A 23,566-nucleotide genomic window follows, 5' to 3' on the forward strand; every position below is an offset into this window, starting at 1 on the left:
AAAGATCTGTCGCAAATTGGATTACTCCAAGATAATTGAAGAGTTTGCAGCAGCCAAAGCAAGAAATATCCTCTTTTAACTGGTGAGTAAACTGTATTAATTCATTACAACTGTCTTAAGTCAACAGTAGGGGTCAATATGTGATAAATTGGAATTTTTTTCTCTAAAAACTTTGAATGTAGGGGGCGGCATATTCCTAATTTGCTCAGAGTGCTGGATTGTCTTTCCTTGGCCCTGGGTACAGGACGATGCGGAAGGTGGAGTCCTTACCCTCGAAGCCCTGTACGGTAACGTCTAGTCTTGTGGGTTAGGCAGCAGGTCAGTTCTGCAGGCGTACCAGGCTGACCTGCTCAAAGACTAGGATTATAGCGATAAGTCCCTGAGGTGGTAAAGGAGCTCCCTTGGGCCACAGATCTTACCCTCTGTGCAACCAAGCAGACAGTCCGTGACATTGGTCGTTCGATGGCTCCTATGGTTGTAACGGAGCGGCAACTGTGGCTTAACCTCACATGGATTAAGGAGAGGGATAAAGCATTTCTCCTAAATGCATCTATTTTACCTTCTGACTTGTTTGGTGGTGCAATTAATACCATCGTGGACAGATACCAGAAGGGCAAGCGACAATCGGCGACATTCAAGGAACTAATCTCTCTGGCCCACTCCTTTAGGAGTGTTAGGGACCACTCCACTAGGAGTGTTGTGCCTTCCAAAGCTCTTACTAGGAGTGCACCCTTACAAGATGTCTGTGTGTTGCGGCAAGTTGGTCCTCTCCACACAAATTCATCAGGTTCTAGATGCGGATTTAACCCTAGGGTCCTTCAGGTATTCAGGACTTAGTCTACGCTCAAAAACTGTCCGTGCAGATACACACCCTTGTTAGGCAGGTACTATCCCATGGCGTGGCAGCGTTGGTATTTAATGTTCAGTGCCATGATGAAGTTCCACTCCCAAAGGGAAACGTCTCAAGTTACGTATGTAACATAGTTTCCTTGAGAAGGGAATGAGACACTGTGGCACATTTCCATGCCCTGGTCATGCCAGTACACCTTCTACAGACAATAAGAATCTAATGACGCTGATTTCAGATGTCTATTTATAGTTTCAGTGACGCAGTACGCTGCATCACTGCGTCCTCACGTTCGGCCAATCAGATTAGCATGTGTACGCAAGTGCATCAGACACCAGCTCAAACGTTCCTATAGCGTTAACGACATGGCGCAGTTTCTTATTCGCTTCTCGGGGAACCGGGCTACATGTATAATTTATATATATAAACTTGTTAGTCAGTCACTCCTTATTGATCATCTTTATATATGCTCTTAGGTGTACACTTCTATAATTTTTGACTTGAAAGGTCTTAACGTACACATGCATTTTAATAAATGATATTAATGCATAACCATAAATAAAGAGTGGTGCAGATCTTTGTATGCACTGATTCTTATCCTTAACCTTTTTTTTGTGCATTTGCATATATCCATGCACTTCAGTATTTGTCATATATGTGAAGTGACATCCATGCTGAAGCCTATTCTATTGCCTATTTCCATCCATCCGTTTCGGATGTTTGGCATGCTCTCTTGATGAATTACAGAACGTGCCAATCATTGAGTGAACACAACCTTTCTTCTGACTTGGATGACTGCAAATTTGATATAAAGAATAAATATTAACCACCTTCCTTCATACCTTGTTTCTTTCTTTTACTGTCACATAGAAAGACATGTCATTTTCCTTTTAACCTCCTTCCAGATTTCCATCTCCCTGTTCATCCCACTCATCTGATTTCCTCCCTCCTGTTTCCTCTAAAATTAGAGCGTGGCCAATTGCGCTCTAGAGGACGCAAGCAACACAAACATGGATTAGAAGTGCAGTTCCCCTGTATTACCGAGCCACCCAAACCTCTCGAAGAAATAGTGACCATCAGTATAGCTGATTTTATTTACATCTTAATTATGTCAGACATCAGTATGGCGTTGGTGTTCTATATACGTTTAGCTTTGGTTGCATATCAGGTATCTTTACCTTCAGCGTGACCTAGATAAATCTTCAGGGCACAGCAACTGAATCTTCTGATGAGTTACAGCTTGTTTATGTTCGCCTATCTTTAAACTCTGCCCTTGCTAGTTTGACCTCTAAAAACTCTGCACTTACATTTGACACATACACCTTCAGCCAGCTAATGATCACTAACGGTATTCCATTAGTAAGGACAGGACACCTGATCCTAAAGACCCCATGAAAATATTTGACGAGTGCTGTTTTCTTGTGATGACGTATTTCTTTAAATAGCTAGTTGCCTCTATAGTTTAAGTCACAGTTTTGAATCATTAATTGCTACTTGCTAAAGCTAGTCGGAACTCGGAAGCAGGTAGTATAAGGAGAAAGGACATTTTTATTCAGATAATTTGTATTGCATATACATTTCTAACAAACATATGATGCAGAATATATCATCAATATTTTTGACCTGGTTTTAAGAAGAGAATGACTTTAAGCTTTACGTGTGTAAATCTGCCACAAGTTAATTGTGTCAACTTTTAGGAGTACAAATATAGATGACCTCAAACCTAATATAAAAGCTACTACCAAGTACTTCTTCCCAGATTCTGAAGTGCACATACAATCCCATTACTATCCAATGTGGCCATGGGAGACTCAACATTTTACCACTTCAGTTTTCATATTTCTAAAGTCTTTTTTTTTTAATGGCTTCTTGGTTAAATATCTGAAATAAAGTCTGTTGTGAACACAATTTCTGCATCCGAAATCGCATACTTCCCTACTATATAGTAGACCAAAAACAGTATGTGACAAAATAATTATGTCATAATTAACAGTACTCTTAAAAGAGTAGGCAAAAAGTGGGGACCTACTACTTCCGGCGAGATTCTTAAATGGGCAACGGGAGAGTATTTTGTGAATGGTGGTGAAGTCACATGATAATGAAGCGAATGTATACGTCCAGATTACATTCATACTACACTCACTCATACTATATAGAACATACTTTTTTAGCAGTCGTGATGCAATTACTTAATATAAAATACAAAATAATGACCTACTTATACCATAATGAGGAAATTACGTTGTCTTTCATTGCTCCCTTCATCAACTTCGTTCCAAACGACTACATAATGACACACAAGTGCCCTGTTCACTCCAAAGTCCCCACTTCAAGGCCTCTGCTGTCTGCCCTTCGAAGGGAGTAGGGCCAAAGTCCTTTTAGGCAAGTCATGCCACTCGGCCGCCATCTTGGCAACGCCTCCGGGCAGCTATTTTGGACTAACAAGACCAGACTCCTATTTAAATGAATGGGCAGAGAGTCAGAACTGCACTTTCACTGGTCACCAGGACATAAAAACTGTAAGTATAGAAACAGAAGTAAATTATGATAAAAATCGCTGAAAAAGTTTGATGACTTTGCCCCAAAATAAGGTTTAAAACGCCTTTTTCCCCAGAGGTTATACTTTGACTATGCATGCGCAAGGGTTCTCTGCCTCTCTGCCGCGCGCATGCTACACAATCAAAATCATGCTACTTTTGAAGCACAGTATGTGTGAGCTCTTGCTCGCTCGCTCTAGATTTGAACTAATTTGCGGGCATCAGGGAGCTGCTATCAATATCCGTGAGACTCCCGGAACTTCCGGGAGACTTGGGATGTCTGATATTTACACAACGCACACATACACTGCATATCAAATCTGCCGCCTTTTCAAACAGTAACGTATTTTCCGCTGTCGCAAACCTCAAATGTACGCATGCGTCAGTGGAACCAGATGATAGGCTTAAATGTTTTCCGTCTTGACTATTAAAAGCAGACGATTGGCTTTTCAGCGGGAGGGGCAGGACATGTGCATACAACCGCCATCTTTGGCATTACGGGTTTTCCCTATATAGTTGTATTGAGGATTGAGGAAGTGGCATGTCTCTATATAAATTGTCTCTGGTAGGGCATAGGGATGCTCACGAGCAATAAGCATGTCCCAGCCGGGTTCGTCACTTATTGGGGTCCCCTGGTAACATTTCCGTTGTGCTCTGTGCTATTTGCAGAGCATTTCTGTATTTGGTTGTGTTGTGAACGTTTGCAGCGCATTTCTGTATTTGGTTGTGTTGTGAACTTTTGCAGCGCATTTCTGTATTTGGTTGTGTTGTGAGTATTTGGAGCACAAGTGTGTTGTGAAACTGATGAAGATGTTTTCTTAATTTGCGGGTTTTTTCTATTTACATGTGTTTTCTTCAGTTGGAGCGTGTTGAGTTCTCTCGGCCACCGTAGTAAAATACTGGTTGTATAATTATTTTTATGATTATTATTATTATTTTGTTAATTGTGTTATATGTGGTTAAAGTTTGATCCAGAACATCGTGTTTTATTAAAGAGGAGTATTTTATTGTTGCTGTTTGTGGGTTGGACAGGAGCTCTGATGGTGCTGATTCAAACTGTAACTCAAATTGATGACAGGCACACAGGTGACATTTTATTGCCTGGCACTTCTCTGAAAGGTATGTATAGGAAGCCTAAGACTAAATATATGTGTGGGAGTGAATGGACAAACGCAGTACACACATAAATGAGGACCCTCAGTCAGCATTTTTTTATATAAAAGTGAATGTGACACACTAGAGAATTGTTTCTTTCAGTCATGTCCTTTCCTGGAGCAAGGCGCAGGCATTAATGCGTTACTTTCTTTCAAATTACCCTATTTGTGTGTCTGCCTGTGAAAAATGCATGTCTCCTGAAGGCTTGTGAGGCCACTGGGCCGACTACCTATACAGCATTTTAAGGCCTTTTGAGATACTTCATTTTGGCCAAATTCAAAGGAAGCCCTCCATAGAAAGTAATCCCAGAAATGCTGAAAATCCAGGGAAATACTGATTAAAAAATATATTTCATCAAATAATATTAAAAAATTAATTCATCTCACTTATTTGATTATTTTTATGTTTGCATATTATTAGTTTGCTTCGTTAGCTTAGCCAAATGCTATTGCTAACATCAAGGAAGGTGTGCTTTACATTGAGTTGCTGTCTATAAAAACATTTGAAATGGTCAATTTTCTTAAAAGACAGCTGCCTATGTAGGTTCCCTTTAAGGGACGTCAGCAGTCGTGATTGATCATAAAGGTACTCCATGTTTCCTTGGATACATGTTTTTGTACTCGTCCCATAGTTGTAGACTGGAAAATAATGAATTAATTAGAAGAAGGATGTTTCTTTGTCATGTCAAAATATATGTGTATAAACTCTTGAGTATCAACTCCCCCTCTAGTGCCCTGGATCTTCCCTTTGACCCTTCTCTGTCATCCCAAATCCATCCGCATGAGCACATACAGGCAATGCACACAAAGCCAAAAGGCAGAGTATTATGAATATATCATATATTAGATATGAATCATGCATACAAAGTTACAAATAAACATGAAAATAATGCTGCAGTCAAAACTGCTAACAGTATGCACACAGATCTGAGTTTTAGACATTCATAGAATATATCATATTTTATTTTACCAAAAAAGATTTTTTTTCCACACACACGCACACACAATTTTATATATATATTTATATTCATAATATACTATATATTTAATAGATTTTTTTGTCTTTTCTGGTGAGGTTTTTAGGTATACGTATTGCTCCCCTGGAATGAATGCCTTTCACTTCTGTATTCTGTCTCTTTCTTTTTCTCTTTTTGACTTCTAGTCTCAAAAGCAGTTCATTATATTTGTTATCCCATCGTAACAATATTAAGACAGTTAATATGATAAATAAATCAAATATATTTATATGAAGGCTTAACTACTTGTACACTTACGGTTACAATGAAAAATTCCACGGATCTAAATATTATTAAACTTTGTAAAAACTAAAAAAAGATTTATAATAGTAATAGTCGTCACACTCTCGAAGAATTAACACATGCTTGACACTGAATGACATTGTGAAATATTGTGTCAACATGTGCAAAAAAAAAGTCACAGTTTAGTTCATTCAAAAGGAAATAAATTAAAATGGATAATTGTTCAAAAAAATAACTTGATAAAAATGTATAATGTTTAAGTTAACTCAGCAAAAACAATTAATAATAATTTAAAAAAACAACAACAACAACTATATTGGAATGCTAAATAAGTTACAGGAATAACCTGATGATAAAGCGCTGGAATAAAAAGAGCTTGAAGAACCGAAAGATCACCATCACACACATCGAGTATTTCAACATGAATCAATAAGAAGTGCGGATGGAATTCTGTTACTCAAGTCACCATGTTCAAAAACAGAAATGGAGAGAAAAAAAAGGATGTATTGCCTTCTTGTTCACTTCTTTGTCGTCTTGTGAGCGGACCTTATTTCGTTTCTCGGCCCTTTCTTGCTCTTTTTGTCTCTCCCATTTTCCCACTTCTCACCTTACTTGCAGTTTGTGTAATCGCTTGTTTTCCCCGTCGCTCTCTTCTCTCTCTCCTAGAGCCTTTTGTTACACAGGTGTTGTTCTCCTGTTGAGAGTGTTAGTGTTTGAACTGTCTCCTTTTCCAAGTCGATCCAAGGTTCCCAGCCCTCTATCCCTCTCCATGGTGGCAGAGGAGCCGGCGGATAGCGGCGGCTGCTGGGGGCCGGAGGAAGACGAGGTATTGAGGGTGGCGTTGGCCGACGCGGCCAGGTTCGACTTGGAACGAGAAGGCAGCGTTCCCGTCATGAGCGCTCCTCCGTCTCCCTCCTTCGTGGGAAAGTAATTGTGCAGCTGGTAGAGTGTGGCACGGTCGACTGTGCCGTACATGGGGGGCTCACCTTTCCTCCCCAGCGTGTACATCGATATATCTCCCATTCCTCCTCCTGTGTGTGTATGTGGATTGGGAAGCGTGGCTACCGAAAACGGCGGTGGGCCGGCGGCCAGGGGCGGGCCGAAGTTCTTGGGATCGATGGCGGAGGTCGGGGACTGTTCGCGGGAGCGGGTCGGCTCCGCCGTGGAGCGCGAGCTGGAGCGGGAGGAGCGCCGGCGGAACCGGTATCCCGGCAAACGTAACACAGCAGAGGTCGTGCTGCGGAAGAGGTCAGTGCGCGAGCGGCAGCGCAGTTCTTTGTTGCGCTCGATGTAAATGTTGACAGCCAGCACGCCTACAACTTCCGCCAGGATGAACGACAGGCCGCCGAAGTAGAAGGACCAGCCGTAGGAGTAGTGCCACTTCTTGTCCTCGTCCTTTTTGGGGGAGATGTCGCTGAGCGCCGCAGAGATGTATACAATGACACCTATAATGTTGCTCAAGCCTGGATTAATTCAAGACAAAATGGGGGGGGCGTTCTGTTAGTTTAGGTCAACAGATTCATTTTTAAAACAAAGCAAATACTCAAAGAATCAGGAGGGAATTCACTTTTTAAATATTTTATATTTGTTAAAAATATTTTAACATTTTAAATATAAAATAACTAGTTAGTAAGACACTGAAATGTACGGAGCCCCTAGAGGGACATGTTGAAGAAAAAAAATATTAGATAGGAAGAAAAAATATATTGTAATGCTTTTGTGTTCTCAGGCAATTGTTTTGAGTTTCCCCGAGAGATGCAAACTTGCTCGGGGGAACGCAAAACATTTTTGCGAGAGAACACAAAAGCATTGACTTGTTATTATTTTTCCTCCCATCTTGTATTATTTCCCACCACCATGTCACCTTTAGGGGCTCCGTAGAAATCTGACACACAAAAGTGTCACAAACGTTTCGTGAATTCACCACATCACAAATTTCTAAATTAGGATGCTATTTGTGATAATGAGAAATGTTACCTGCTACTACAAACAAAATGCCTGCTCCCAAAATGATGTGTCTTTTGGTCTTGTAGAACCGACTAGATGCCACACAAACTCCACCTAGCAGCAATAATATGGCACTGAGGATAGGAAATATACTGGAGGCCCTGACTACACCTGAGAAGAGAAAGAAAAATGGCACAAATGAATGTTCAGATTGATTGTTTTCCCCATACACTGTAAACCCTAACGGTCAAAATAATTAATTGGTTTGAGTAGAGCCAACTCAAATTAAACAAATTAGTTCAATAAAATTAAGTATTTTAAAATTATAAAGTTTTATTTATAAAATTATGATTACTTAGAACTTTATTTTTCTTTTAAGTACACACAACTGACATATTTTAAGTAATCTGAATTGTTTCATTGTTTTGAGTTTTATTAACTTGTTTAATTTAATTTAGACAAACTTAAATTGAACTGAAACTGGGCTGGGATTTCTATTTCCGAGCATATATTCACAATGCAAACATCATCTTATATGCCAAAAAACATGCACAAATAAACACTCCTGACTCACGTAAAAGGTACTCTGCAGCATCCTGGTCATAATCAGCATCATCTGGGAAATGATTAATCTGGGAACACACTCCTCTCTTCAATCCTAAAGAGAATAAGAGATAAAGATCCTTCAAAAGTGTCACCATATTTTCTGGTTTCTGAACAAACTAAATAAAGTAGCACTTTAAATAAAAATCGACAAAAGACCAAAAGAAAAAAAACGAGTCTGAATAGAGTTCAGTTAAACAGTCGGTGAGGTGTTTTATTCTATATAGATTCAGAGTAGATGTCAATGGCTGTGAGTCACCCCAGGTAAAAGACGTCATGTGGTGCTCTCTCTCGTGTGATTTAAACCATTCATTTTAGACATGTTGGTGCACTGCATATTCCTAGTGTCTTCCAGTGCTTGCTGTCTTAATTTAATGCCAAGATTTTCACACCTGGCTCGTTCGGTTCATTTGTCTCGGAACCTGGTGCGGTTTCTCTCTTAGTTTGGTTTGTTCAGCAGAGATCAGTTGAACGAGATGGTTTTGGCCTCGATTGATAAAGAACTCTAGGGTGGTTCGGTTGAGGTGGGAAAGCAATCCGACCCAAAGGACCCCGTTATTTCTCTGAATAACGCAAGACTTACGTGTATGTACAGCTGGCTAATCACAGGTCTGTAATCTGGGTCTGTATAAAATAACTGCAGAGAGTGACAAAAGGCTGTGAAGGAAAGGTTGTGCGGAAAGCCCTTATATGGAAATGATTTGGGTATGTTTTATTCAAATGACTAACCTTGTGCACATGGCCGCTCATTAAAGGCCCGCTCACACCAAGCACGATAACTATAAAGATAACGATAAAGATATAATTCTAAAAATCGTTCTCCATATTAAAGAATAACAGGATTCACACCACAACTATAACGATAAAGAAATGAGGACGATATCGTTGGGATCACTTTCAGAAAATTTTTTTTCCAGCTGTCGAACGATAAAAAACTGACAGCCAATCAGAATCCATTCTAATTTAAAGGTCTCACGCATTTAAAATGGAAGATGACATTGCAGAGAAGTTAATCGTCGAGGTACAAAAAAATCCTCCACTGTTTGACAAGTCAAACCCCCTTTTCAAGGATGCGTTAAAAAAGATGGTTATATGGAAAGCAATCGGTTGTATCCTGGGAATAAATGGTGAGAAGTATTAACGATGAGATATTATGCAGTTTAGTATAGTGTAACAAAATTACCTCAGGTAGGCTATCCAGCGCTAGTTTTGACAACATTGCTGAAGTTGCAGTGAAAAGGCGTTGTATACATAAAGGTGTTGACTAGTCTATGTTTTTATCCCATCATTGACTTCGTCAGCTAAATTCACTGTTAGATTAGATCGATTACACTAGACTTGCTAGATTCACTGTTTAGATGCGCTCGGAACATAGCATGCTGGCTGAGGACATCTGCTGGCAAAGACATGTAAAGGCAATAAGAACAGCAAAAACATATTCAATGACATGTTGTAAACAACAATTATAATAAAATTCGGATTCTCCCAACTCCTCTCGTCTTTTAAGGATATCGTGTACCCAAAAGCGCCTGTTTTTCTTTTGATATTTTTTTGTAACGTAAAGCAGCAGCAGGTCATCCATTTTCGCTACTCTGAAACCGCAGCGCGGGCGCGCGGCTGCTTAGAATAAAAAGACCGTTATCTTTCATTGGTGTGGACGCATATATAGTTATCTTTAGCGTTATCTTTATAGTTATCGTGCTTGGTGTGAACGGGCCTTTAGACTACTCCAAGTTCACTAACATTAGAACGAGGTCAAGAACAAATTTATATGCGTACGCACGTGTTGTGAATTAGGCAGAGATTTTCCATGAGAAGTTCTCCTGTGCATACACATACAAAATAAAAATATTAAAACATATAGTGGAAATCAGAGCCATAGCCATGTGGGGGTAGCGCTCTGACACATAGTGCAGTAACGCTTCGGCAACCTGAGTTTGAGTCCCGGCTTGTGGTCCTTTCCACAGTCCCTGTCTCTTCTTCACTGTCCTATCCAAAGGTAAAAATGTCAAAAAAATATATCAATAATAATAATAACAAAAACATATAAAGTGGACAATGTAATTTTGTAATAAACCCTATTAATAAACATTTCCCTAAAAAAGCAGACTAGTTTACGCTATATAAAGCAGAGAACAAAAGTGAGCAATATAACAAAACAAAATGACAGTTTTTTTCTGGTTTGATTATTCTGCAAATGCAATGAGAGCATTGCAGGCACCTTTGACCTGCGATGACTCATCACAAAATCATAGCCATTGACATGTACTCTTCAGGATTCTAATGCAAATGTGGAAAAAAAAACAGCCCATGTTTGTTTAAAACCTGTTCTGTGTACTGTTAAAACAACTAGCTTAACGTGAATACCCCGCATTGCAGAGCCCAGTGGCTAAATGGATCTGGAGGCAACGCTTACCACAATGCCTTTGATAACTTTACAGTAACCCTAAAGCTAGACAGTGAAATCAGTTTGTGTTAGGGTTCTGACTGGTTTTGTGTCCTCTGTAGCAAAGTACTATATTGAACAAGCATGTAAAATTATCTTGATACTAATATATATATATATATATATATATATATATATATATATATATATACACTCACCTAAAGGATTATTAGGAACACCTGTTCAATTTCTCATTAATGCAATTATCTAATCAACCAATCACATGGCAGTTGCTTCAATGCATTTAGGGGTGTGGTCCTGGTCAAGACAATCTCCTGAACTCCAAACTGAATGTCAGAATGGGAAAGAAAGGTGATTTAAGCAATTTTGAGCGTGGCATGGTTGTTGGTGCCAGACGGGCCGGTCTGAGTATTTCACAATCTGCTCAGTTACTGGGATCTTCATGCACAACCATTTCTAGGGTTTAGAAAGAATGGTGTGAAAAGGGAAAAACATCCAGTATGCAGCAGTCCTGTGGGCGAAAATGCCTTGTTGATGCTAGAGGTCAGAGGAGAATGGGCCGACTGATTCAAGCTGATAGTAGAGCAACTTTGACTGAAATAACTACTCGTTACAACCGAGGTATGCAGCAAAGCATTTGTGAAGCCACAACACGCACAACCTTGAGGCGGATGGGCTACAACAGCAGAGGACCCCACCGGGTACCACTCATCTCCACTACAAATAGGAAAAAGAGGCTACAATTTGCAAGAGCTCACCAAAATTGGACAGTTGCAGACTGGAAAAATGTTGCCTGGTCTGATGAGTTTGGCGTAAACAGAAAGAGAACATGGATCCATCATGCCTTTTTACCACTGTGCAGGCTGGTGGTGGTGGTGTAATGGTGTGGGGGATGTTTTCTTGGCACACTTTAGCCCCCTTAGTGCCAATTGGGCATTGTTTAAATGCCACGGCATTTCTGACCATATCCATCCCTTTATGGCCACCATGTACCCATCCTCTGATGGCTACTTCCAGCAGGATAATGCACCATGTCACAAAGCTCGAATCTATTCAAATTGGTTTCTTGAACATGACAATGAGTTCACTGTACTAAAATGGCCCCCACAGTCACCAGATCTCAACCCAATAGAGCATCTTTGGGATGTGGTGGAAGGGGAGCTTCGTCCCCTGGATGTGCATCCCACAAATCTCCATCAACTGCAAGATGGTATCCTATCAATATGGGCCAACATTTCTAAAGAATGCTTTCAGCACCTTGTTGAATCAATGCCACGTAGAATTAAGGCAGTTCTGAAGGCGAAAGGGGGTCAAACACAGTATTAGTATGGTGTTCCTAATAATCCTTTAGGTAAGTGTATAAGTATATATTATTTAATATAAGTGAATCAACCTGCATTAGGTTACACCCATACAAGTAATTTCCAGTCAGGAAGAAATAGATCCTTTGGAAACTAACAATGTCTCCATGTCTGTGGAAGCAGACGGCCACAATTTTTGCGCAAGTCGACACATTGGTAGACTGCAATCTTGAAACACTTGTTGAAGCTAATTGTGATAACGTTATAAAGTGTTTATGAAATTTTGCATCTTTAAATATTTTAATTATGTTGTAGCCGTTTTGTAAAAGTAATTAGGCATTCGAGGCCAGGCTACTTTGTGAAATAGCCTTTTGTGGAGAGCAGGACGAGGCCGAGGGCCGTGGGAGAATGGCACGTGATTACTGGTGGCGTGATTACTGATGAGCGCCACCTGTGCGACGCACCGGACTCGTATCTCTCATGGATGAGCGGAAGCAGAAAAGGTGGAGCGATGACAGAGAAAGAGAGGAACAGGCCTGGTTTTATGTTGTGTTTTGTTTCTGTTTTGTGTGGCCAGCAGTCGTCCATGATGGGCTGCTGGTTTATACTTTTGTTTTTGTATTTGTTTTATTTGATTAAAAATGTTAAATGTTCACCGGTTCCCGCCTCCTTCTTCCCATAACATCTGAACCTCTCTACACCTTTATTATTAACACTCTTTTCAGCATTGATAATAATAATAATAATTGTTCCTTGAGCACCAAACCAGCATATCAGATCGATTCCTCAAGGATCGTGTGACACTGAAGACTGGTGTAATGATTCTGAAAATTAAGCTTTGTCACAGGAACAGCTAAATGACATTTTAAAATAAACTAAAACAGTAATAGTTATTTTAAATTTCAATAATAGTTCACAACATTACTGTTAGTGTTTTTACTGTATTTTTTATCACATAAATGTAGCCTTCATAAGCATAAGAGACTTCTTTCTAAAACAATAAACAATCTTAACTCTATCCCTCAGAGATGGGGGACTCGAGTCACATGACTTGACTCGAGTCAGACTCGAGTCGCAAATTTAAGGACTTGAGACTTGCTTGACTAAATTAAGAAAATGACTCGACTTGACTTTGACTTGAGATCCAATGACTTGAGACTTGACTTGACTTGAACTGTATGACTCGAGAATGACTTGATATACATTTATCATCGCAACATCAATTGATGAACAAAATGAAAGCAACGGAACCATTGACGCCAGTCATCAGATTCTGCGCGATTGCGTGACACTGCACAAGATCAGAAAAAACATACATCGCGGTGAGCACGCTAAATACAAAAACATCTCCCAGCATCGTTTCTTTTTGGATATAAACACTAGAAATTGACTATATTCATACAAGAAGATTTGCTGTACGCATAATAACTGGCAAGGGATATCGGACGACCATCACAACCTCGAACAGTCGAACTTCATTCACCACGTCTAAAAGTCAGCTATGGCTCGTTTAACCTGTTTGTTATAGTTAATTTGACTATCTCTAAATCGAGAATATTGGTCAAAACAGCATGCCTCTTTATACACAATTATGTTTTCAAATGTAGCTTAATGTTGTCAATTAATATTCAAATGATAATTAATGATGTCATATGTTTTGTATAACATTTGCCACATTTCTTTTTAAATCATGCTTTAAAGCCAAATATGTCGTTCTTTCCAATGACAAAAAACAACATAGAAAACTGTTAATGTTTTGTCGTGTTTTATGTTTCTCTTAAAGCAGGGTTAGATGTTATCAGGGGTTACATCTATTAGATGTTATCAAAATGCCAGCAGAATTAATATTGCACCCAAAATTCAAAATGTGGTGGAAAAAATGCCCTAGTATGAGTTATTTTCATAATTATAACATATGATATTAAAAAAATATATATAATATATTGACGCGATTGCAAATGTGATAATGATTTTATAAAACAGTTCAGTAAACAAAGAGTGAATATTGTGATGTGACATTTAGACATAGCCTAATATTCCAAATATTTTCTGTTTTTGTTCGATTTCTCCAATGACAATAGTTCCAAACAAGCCAGAGAAAGAGTTATGCGTGTTTGTGATTCAGTGACCTAGTTGCTTAGTTCCAGAACGAATCTGCCGTTTTGAACATAAGTTAAATGAATGCTTCCTTGACTCGTACATTAATACGGTAATTTGGCGCCACTTATTGGCGGTTTTAACTTTATAATTAAAAATATATAATTTGTATTAAGGGGATGCCAGTTTGAAGAATGCCTTTGGTCGCATAGGAATTATACTTGAATTGTGAATTGTTTAATACCTTTTAATGGTCTTCTGCAATGTTTGAGGCATATTTATTTTTTCATGCTTTAATGTTGGCCTAATTTCAGTTACATTTAGATTTTTATTGTAGTAACCACTCAGCTATATGTGGAAATGCATATATTTAAAAAAATAAAGTTGCAAATAAAACCATAGTCCACAACTTCTGTAGTTTTAACTTATTTTAATAGCTATATAAATTCAGTGAAATCGTCAAACGTTTGTCCGACTTGCCAGTGACTTGTGACCCAAGGTACGACTTGACTTGACTTGCTTGACATAAGGCAGTGACTTGACTTGACTTGACTTGCCTTTATAAAAAATTTACTTGGACTTGCTTGAGACTCGAAGGTTAAGACTTGAGACTTGCTTCTGACTTGCACATGTGTGACTTACTCCCACCTCTGCTATCCCTGCCAGCGTTTTGTAAAAAAGTTTCCAGCCGCAAAATTTTTACAAAATTTTCATGGCCCCTAGAATATTTTGTTGTATGAATATCTGAACATACAATGTCAAAAAAAGAGAAGAGATCCTCTGCTTCTAAACAGCAACAACAAAACGTTTTATTCTAGCGTCATGCATTATTTTTCAATCAACACTTGAATGTTGGTAAGTTTCTTAATTTTTTTTTGAAAATTGCAATGCTTTTATCGCTTGTTTCTGCTCCTTTTTTGCCTGAGTTTTGGTCCAGAGATTATTTATTCTTTCAGAAAATGCATCATATCGCCTCCTACTGTATAGGAGTGAACGCATGGAAAGCTGGAAAATTCCATCAATGACGGGGAAAGAGTTAATGACCCCAAACATTCTGTTTCAGTTATGGTAATAAATAAAATGCACTTAAAAAAAACGTTGCGCTGGAGCAAATAATGTATATTAAGTGGCACTGATCAAAACAGAGCTGCAAAAAATGAAATGTTAGGCCATCCAGACTGTATAACACAAGCTCACATCCAACCATTTTCCCTTCATGAATCACTTATGCAAACTGCACAGGTGGGGACCTCCTTCATTCACCATTTCCCCCTCACATACATCCATACATGACCCAATCCATACCTTCGCCCCCACACACAAACACAGCCGTTCACTTACCTTCTAGGCAGCAAATCCTCCAGAGGCCGGAGTGGGTGAGAGCTCCAGGATCCTTCTTGTCCTTATTGTGTGGGTCATCCTGAGAGGAGTTGGCAGTGCTGTTGCAGATAAAGGCCCGAGCATACAGCCAGTAGTCCGTGCCAATGGCCACGGTCATCAAGGCGAAGGCAGCGAATGCTCCCACAGTGGTGAGAAGCACCTGAATTCCCCTCTCGCACCACACCATGGCTGGAGTCATAAACAAAAACACAGCTGTGTTTAAATGAGGGGATAAGAGAGTGTGAACAGGATCCTGAGTGAAGTGGAAACAGTTAAAAACATGGGTATGAATAAAAGCATAAATAAAGACTGTAATCGGAGCCCAAGGTTACAGAAAGAAGTAGATGAGATGAGTGTGTGATCCTGCTGAAGTGTTGGAAGATCAGTCGATGAGGACATTTTGAACCCAGATGCACAAATTGTCATCAGTGTGCCCATATGTAGGTTACTAAGATCATGAACAAACGGCAATACAACATTGGAGAAATACGCACATTTCAGAATATGGTATTACATAAAAAACCTTAAGAGCCAAATATCACAATACAATGCAGAGGCCAGAAAGGTCATATCTTTTTTTGATCATAACCAAACTGCTCATAGTCCCATTGGGAATGTATAGTTGCCAGGCAGCTATTGTGAACAGTCGCGAGACAGTTGTAATTGAGATTTCTTTGCATGGATAGATCTTTTATAGGGATAATGTTGATATGGATAAAACATTTTTTGTTATTAATAAAGCTAAATATGTCAGCTGATTGCATTTCTACTGCAAAAAAACCCCAAAACAAAAAAAACATAGCTGAACTAAAATTTGTCTTTTCAAAAAAAATCCCAAAAAGATCCCATACATTGCTATATTAAGTATGAGTACAATCATGTGACCGATATTTTTTTAAGTTTAATACAATGCTTATTTCAGTAACAACGATAATAATAAGAGTGAATATATATGGCCATCAAGGGTACATTTACACGACAACGATATGCTTAAAACGGAGAACTTTTTCCTTCGAGTTTTCCGTGTACAGTGTCAAAACGATCCCCATTCACACGGATCCACGAAAATGACTAAAAACACCCTGTATTCTACTGCCAGGCCATTAGATGGCGATGAAAAACTATAGACTGACCATGTAATCCACATGTGCATGACTTCATCGTCTTCATAGATTCCCATTTTTGTAGTTTACACGGAGACCTTTTTTAAAAGCTTGCACTTTGAAACCGGTTTTCAAAAGTTTGCGTTTTCAGGCACACAAGACGCTGTTGTAGTGTGAACAAACGACCAGAAAGCATAATTTTTTTTAACGTTTTTAAAATGGTGTCGTGTAAACAGCCCACAAACTTAATGGAAAGGAAACTGAGACGGCAGAAAGTGCATCCTGTTTTTCTTCATTTTACAAAAGAGAAATGTTTTGTTTTTATTGTGAGTGTACACAGATAAAAATAGACCCTTTACAGTTTCGAATGATGTCTTACTTTTATCTGTATGACCATAAATTACACAGTATTTTAAGTTGTTTTCGCAGTTTAAGTTGTTTTCGCCGATTTGTGTCGTGGAAGTCTCACTACTACAGTCCAGTGATGAACTGCATGTCCTAGAAATGGGAAACCTCTGGTGCCGCTTCACTCGCTGCCTCCTCGTGGAAACGTGAAGTAGGTCCAGATGTAGATGCCACTTTTTCTCCTTCTCGCTCATCTTTCCGTGATTTATTGAAAAAGCATAATATTGAACTTTGTGCATTCGCCATTGTGACCGCATGTTAATGAACTCAAGCGCAAAGAAAATTACAGTGTATCAGGCTACGTACATCACGCCGCTAATGAATCAAAATCAAACCAAGTTCGAAATATTAAAAAGTTTGCATATATATGTATATATATGTATATATATATATATATATACAAACACATACACACACACACACACACACACACACACATATATATACTGTATATATATATATATATATATATATATATATATAATGTTTCAGTACAATATAACATGTCTTCGTGATCTGAAAGTAGCACCGGTATGTTACCATGGACAGCGGTGAACTACACAATTTAGCAGCCATTATACAAAAATATTTACTGCTCCACAATTGACCAATCGAGAATTCCAGATAGAGAGCTGAGTAATAAAAGACACAGTGAACTCAAACCAAGCATAATGCATGAACTATGAACTCTTTTGGAACATCTTAAGATGTCGGCAAAAAAGTTTCCTGATAAGACAACAGTAAGCTGAAAATGATGCTGTCATACAGTGGAACACATTGAGACTCACTCAAGAGCATTTCACTAAACATTAGACACGGTGGTCTCAGCACAGCACTGGCGGCCATTAATGAGATCCGATTACCTGGAGGAATGTGTCTTCCCTTCCCATCCATCCCTGCAGCTCTCCAATCCTTGTCACTGAATATTGTGCTGACCAGAACGCCCAAGCAGCATCCATCGACTGTTATCCCTCGCTTTTTCTTTCCCCCCTCTTTCACGCACCCCTCTGCTCACTCTCTCTCTTTCTTTCTTTATTTCTCTCTCCCCCTGTCTCCTGCCCGTGGGTGGGTGTAGATTTTCTAGGTTTCGCTGCTTTTCTCCTCTTAGAGAGATTTCATGGCAGGAATCCTACTGCTTCTCCTCCTGAGGAGAAACAAAAAAAAAAAAGAGAATAGAGAGACAGAACATGTTTAAGGTACATGTTGCAGAAAAACAACAGCTTGAGAGTGTGTTAGTGCCATTAAATGATCATTATCATGACACCAGTACGTTTCATCCAGACGACCAGTAAATCTAGATGGTTATATCGCCCATACATCCGCAGGAAGAGCAAGGGATATATAAAGAAAAAGAGAATAGAGAGAAATCAAGACAGAGCGTGCGCCATTCCGTCACCATGGCAACAGCGCATTCTGAAGTCGAGAACAGAACAGGATGGTGTGTGTGATGTTGGTGAGTGAGGTGATGCTAGTGTGTGTGTGTGGGGGGGGGGGGGGGGGGTTTGGGGTATTCATCATAACATACCTAGTGATTTGCCAAACCCTGGACTGTCATGGATGTTCAGAATGCACCTGGTGTGTGCTTTCGATCAACACTCTTTTCTGACCGTGTGGTGATGCGGTAATGACATGCACAGCGAGGACAGCTGATCTGTTTCCCCCCATGACGAGCACAGACTCTAATAGGCAGTTACTTAGAGTTCTGTTCTGTTATGTTCAGAGTCTTGTGTCACTCTTGCTCATTCTCAGAAACAGGAACCCAAATGGTAATAAACACCACAGCCAGACACACAGAAAGGAAGTTACAAAGTGTTTAGGAACAAAATAAGTTAACACAAAAATCTAAAATCCTCCAGGAATATACAAATGAAAAGTTCTCATGCAAACTTACATTCATTTGAACATATTTTAAAAGTATATACCCTGGTGACAAAAAAAAACTATATAAAAAATATTTTTTTAATATAGAATTACAGTGAGAAAAGCATTAATAAAGCATACATTAATAAAGCATTAATTAATTATTAATAATACTATTATTACTTTAAATTATAATAAATACTATTATTGTTATTATGCCAAAATCAATAATTTAATTTATAATGTAAATTTATTGATAAAATAATAGATGCACAAAACTTTCGGTCTCTTATATTGAAAATTTCCCACACTATATTATGCATTTAATGAATTTAATAATAATAAGTATTATTATTATGGACAATTATTCCTGCAACTATGTAAATATCATATTTTTAAATATATATATTTTAATTTTAATAGTAATATAAATAAAATGAATGCAGTTTTCACTCACAAAACTTTTACTCTCTGCAAAGATCCTAATAAAATTGTCACTCATCTAAAATATTATGCTTATTTTATATTATTTAATATTATCATTATTACTATTACAATGTTAATTTCTAATATAAAATACTGAAATAATATAAAATACTTTGAGGCACTAAACAGCAGGCCATCCTCTGGTCACAAATTACACAAGTTGAGGAGAAAGCTAAAGAAAGCCAGGTTTAATGATACAAATGAATGAACTTCTCTTGTGCACTAATGGCCAACCAGCACTGAAACATTCACATATGGCAACCATGTGTAATGTCTGATAATTTTTATTTTATTTTTTTATTTTACAAAAAAAAAAAAAATGTACGATAGGACTATAAAGGATTCAAGCCCTGCAGGAATGGTTCGACCTTGCTTATCTCATACAACAGGAGGAATACATACAAACCTCTTCAGTAATTTCATTTAAACTTCACATGCAGCCAGTTCACATTGCTTACATTATTGCTGTTGCCACATATAAAGCATTTAGAGCAGTTAAAAGTGACCAATTTCTTTATTAAAAACACATTAAACCACCAGGAGACATTTGCGTCTTTGGTGTGAATGAATGAATGAATGAATGAAATGAGAAGCATCAATGGTTCTGATGTGGACTTACATTTGTTATTAGGCTGTATAGTAGCCTATACGTGCATAAATCATGTAAATCAACTACATTTATCAAGTAAAAGTATCAATTAACATCACAACCTTTGGTTGTAAATCAGTGCCATGAGTGCAACACGTGCATATTGCAGTGCCAGTGCCAACCTTCATTCGATTAATGATGTTGTTTTGGTGCTAAAGGGAATGAAAACATAAAACCAATGACTGATTTCCCCCAGCCATCAAAATGACTGACAGATGTTTCCCCCGAGACCGTTACTAGGAGCGATCAGTCCGCGCGCGTCTCCTTTGAGCGCGCTCATCTGCCATCTAGACGCTCGTGAAACGACTTACAAATGTCACAATATTCACAAACAATTGCATATAGAAACAACATAAAACACGTTCGTTAAACATAAATGATACAAAAACTGACTCGAATGAACCGCTAAACAATCGACTGAAGCTTCACACGTCAGTAACCCGACCAGACAGCGTCCGTTAAATTTCACGATTCATTTCTATTACTCTGTAGTCTGTAAATAAATCTCAACGAATCTATTTAAAATGTTACCAGTCCTATAAAATTGTAAATGCTTGATGTTTTTTTGCCTTACCTTTGCAGTTTAGACATGTATCCCTGTTGCTTTTGGTCGTAATTCTTTGAGGCGGTTCTGGAGAGGCGGTGAATGAGGGGGCGTTAAGAGACAGTTGTGCTCATATGAATAAACGATGGTGAAGCAGGAATTGTTAGCCGACAGGACTTGGTTAATATTGATCAAGAGACAAATCACAGTTCTCTAGGAACATGTCTACAGGATGACAGACCCGAACTAATAGAACAAATGATATGGATTCTGTCATAAGGTGAAGAATGTGGCTGTTGACTATGCCTAATATTTAAAAATGGCACTAAATTTTTTTATTATTATTATTTTAATACTTGACACACTTTTTCATCAAGTCATTTTCATCTCTTGATCTAATCTAATCTGAACCTTGTTTAATACGCTAATGAGGGCACTATATGATAGGCTAAAATTGGCCAGATTAGAGGCCATGTTTATTAGCATAAACAGCTAATAAACATGCTAATAAACATCCTCAGCTGTTCGTATTTTAATTTGGAAAATTAAAATATGGCATCTACCCTAAGATCCATTAAAGATCCATGGTGAAATTTATATCGAAACAACGATATCAGCAATTAAAGCATATAGGTGTGTTATAAATAATTGTACACAATATTAGCTTAAAGGGTAGCTGTTGTGTTCTCAAGTGGGGGTTTAATAATGCATTGAGTTAGTGTTCAGGATGGATAGAGTTTGATTGTGCTGGGAGCATTCTGTTATGCCTGACGAATGTATGGTTCGTTTACTTGGGTCTGAAAGGACAGTGAGTTTTGAAGTAAAGTTACGATAGGTTGATGCTCCTCGCTGTGTCCCTGCAAACATGCCCCTGCGGGGCCCACGCTGGCTTTTTGTGGGCACAGTGGGCTAGGGCCAGCCCACGCCAAACCTAAACAGGCCCAGTGCGGGCTTGCCCAGGCGAGGCCCACTGCTTTGGGCTCACCGCGGGCTATCTGTGAGCAGCCCAAACTAGCGTGCTGCCCACATTAAGCCCATGATGGCCCATTGTGGGCCATCCCGTTCGGGCCCAGAGCAGGTTTTGTACCTTTGGGCCCATGCAGGTTTTGTTTAGGTAGCCCACTTTCATACGTTTTGGCTCCTTTTTAAAATTTAATGTGAAATTCATAAGACCTTCCATTTATCTGCTCAGAAGGAATAAAAAGAAAAAATAATTTGCATTGGATTGTGTCTACAAGACAATGCGAGATCCCTTAAAAACTCTAAGAACAAATCTTACTTTAAAAAGGATATTATTTTGATAATTGATCATTCACATGTAACGTGAACGCGTCCCCACCGCATCAAAAACATGATTGCGTGATGAAAACATGAAAAATACAACATAAACATATAACTGTTTAGAAAGAAAACACAGAACAAATATGCGCATACGTCCATCTCGCGAATTTAGCTCTTCTTCATGTCCAGTGACGTTGGAACTATATTGTAAGAGGGGAGGGGGGGGGGGGGGGGGGGGGGGGGGGATTCTTGAGGGGGCACAGTCACAAAAGAACAGTCACTTTTTAGTGTAGGCCTACTGTGTTATGTATCCTGATTGACTTTATGATTAGTTAAATCTGTTTTGCACAAGCATCGCCGCAGAGTTAACCTTTTCAGACAGTACCGGACAGCGTTCACTTCACGTCTGTGGCCGTCAAGCACAGCTCAGTGTGGCCGCTCCAATTTACCTTCAATGAAATCTAATGTAATTGACAGAATTACTAAAAAATATTTAGCTATACCTAAAAGTTAAAGATTTTGGTAGATGTGTGCATTTTCATGATTTATGAGCGACGTTAGTCTAGCAGACTTTTCTAAAAAATAATTTGCTATACCTAAAAGTTAAAGATTTTTTGTGTCACGCATGTCTATTTCCCTCATATTAAATATAAAAAACATGTGGATTGTGGACTGATATTTTTCCAATGTCTGGACTCCTTTATTAATGGAGTAGGCCTATATAAACAGACGTTCCAATATATTGGTATTAGGGATGCACGATATATCGACCACATATTGATATCGGCCGATAAATGGTCTTTGACGTTATCGTTATCGAGCCGATAAGAAAATTGGGCCAATATATCAAAGCCGATAGATAGATTATTTACTTCAGTTGAGAGATTAGCGCTGTTCACTATGATGGTTCTGAATGATTGGATTCACTTCGAAAAGGAAGATATACAGTTCAGTGCAACGTGTGCAGCACAAATCTGTCACATAAGCTTCATAATATTATAATAAGAGCACTTCTGCAAAAGAATGTTGTGAATTCTTGTTCGCAGTGTTTCAGCGCGACGAGCGCGTTGTGGCGGAAAGAGCGCGTTTATGGAGTTAAGCCTTCATGACAAGCACAGTCAAGTTCTATTGAGCATTCGCAGCATTCTGTGCCATTGTAAGTTGCAATAATATGTTTATTTTGTGTATATATATCTGATTAATCTAATATGGGATGCGTTTGGTTTGAGTTAATGATGCAGTAGCGCTTCATTGTACGGGTGATCATCTTTACCGTGCGCAGCTTAAACAGAAATGCACATTTATAACTATAATTGGGACTGTCATATACATGCCATTATAATGAGAACATTATTGTAATAAAACGTTGTAAATTCTCTGAGTTTAGTTGCCGTTTCAGCGCGCTTGTTGTGGGAATAGCGCGTCCAGAACAGGGCCTACACATTATGACCAGCACAAGTTCGATTGTGCATTCACGTCATTTTTTGCAGATAAGTCGTGATATAAAGTTGATGTAATATAAATATATGATTAATCTCACATATGATGCATTTCGTTTAAACAACCTGCTAGAAAAGTTCTTTCGTTTAAACAACCTGCTAGAAAAGTTCTTCAGTTTCCCGGTGCTCGTTCTCTTCAGCTTCAGCGCGCGCACTTTAAACAACAATGCAAAACATTAAAAGCTGATTGGGACTGTCATATAATTA

At 38.7% G+C, this 23,566-nt stretch overlaps 1 protein-coding gene across 2 annotated transcripts; it reads right to left on the reverse strand.

The window, feature by feature from the left end:
* Window positions 1-5,591: 5,591 nt before the first annotated feature.
* On the reverse strand, window positions 5,592-20,689 carry cacng8a (calcium channel, voltage-dependent, gamma subunit 8a). Of its 2 annotated transcripts, XM_077195610.1 has the most exons (6): window positions 20,610-20,689; window positions 17,904-18,184; window positions 15,494-15,721; window positions 8,319-8,402; window positions 7,775-7,915; window positions 5,675-7,260 (listed from the first exon to the last, which is right to left on the reverse strand). In XM_077195610.1, exons 2-6 carry the CDS (start codon window positions 17,932-17,934, stop codon window positions 6,473-6,475), a joined length of 1,272 nt encoding a protein of 423 aa, XP_077051725.1. In that variant the 5' UTR covers window positions 17,935-18,184; window positions 20,610-20,689; the 3' UTR covers window positions 5,675-6,472. The 2 variants fall into 2 exon arrangements, with proteins under 2 accessions (XP_077051726.1, XP_077051725.1); XM_077195611.1 differs by lacking the exon at window positions 20,610-20,689 and having other exon boundaries at window positions 5,592-7,260; window positions 17,904-18,461.
* Between the last annotated feature and the right edge of the window lie 2,877 nt (window positions 20,690-23,566).

Source organism: Siphateles boraxobius, unplaced genomic scaffold (genome assembly GCF_051911475.1).
Source record: "Siphateles boraxobius isolate OS27281-9 unplaced genomic scaffold, OSU_SipBor_1 33, whole genome shotgun sequence".
Taxonomy (NCBI): domain Eukaryota; kingdom Metazoa; phylum Chordata; class Actinopteri; order Cypriniformes; family Leuciscidae; genus Siphateles; species Siphateles boraxobius.

Coding starts and splice junctions, on each gene's coding strand:
- cacng8a (XM_077195611.1), bottom strand. CDS start 17,934: ATGGATGGGAAGGGAAGACACATTCCTCCAG. Junction 15,722..17,903: donor GGGAAGACACATTCCTCCAG/GTAATCGGATCT, acceptor TTATGACTCCAG/CCATGGTGTGGTGCGAGAGG. Junction 7,261..7,774: donor CATTTTGTTTGTAGTAGCAG/GTAACATTTCTC, acceptor GAATTAATCCAG/GCTTGAGCAACATTATAGGT.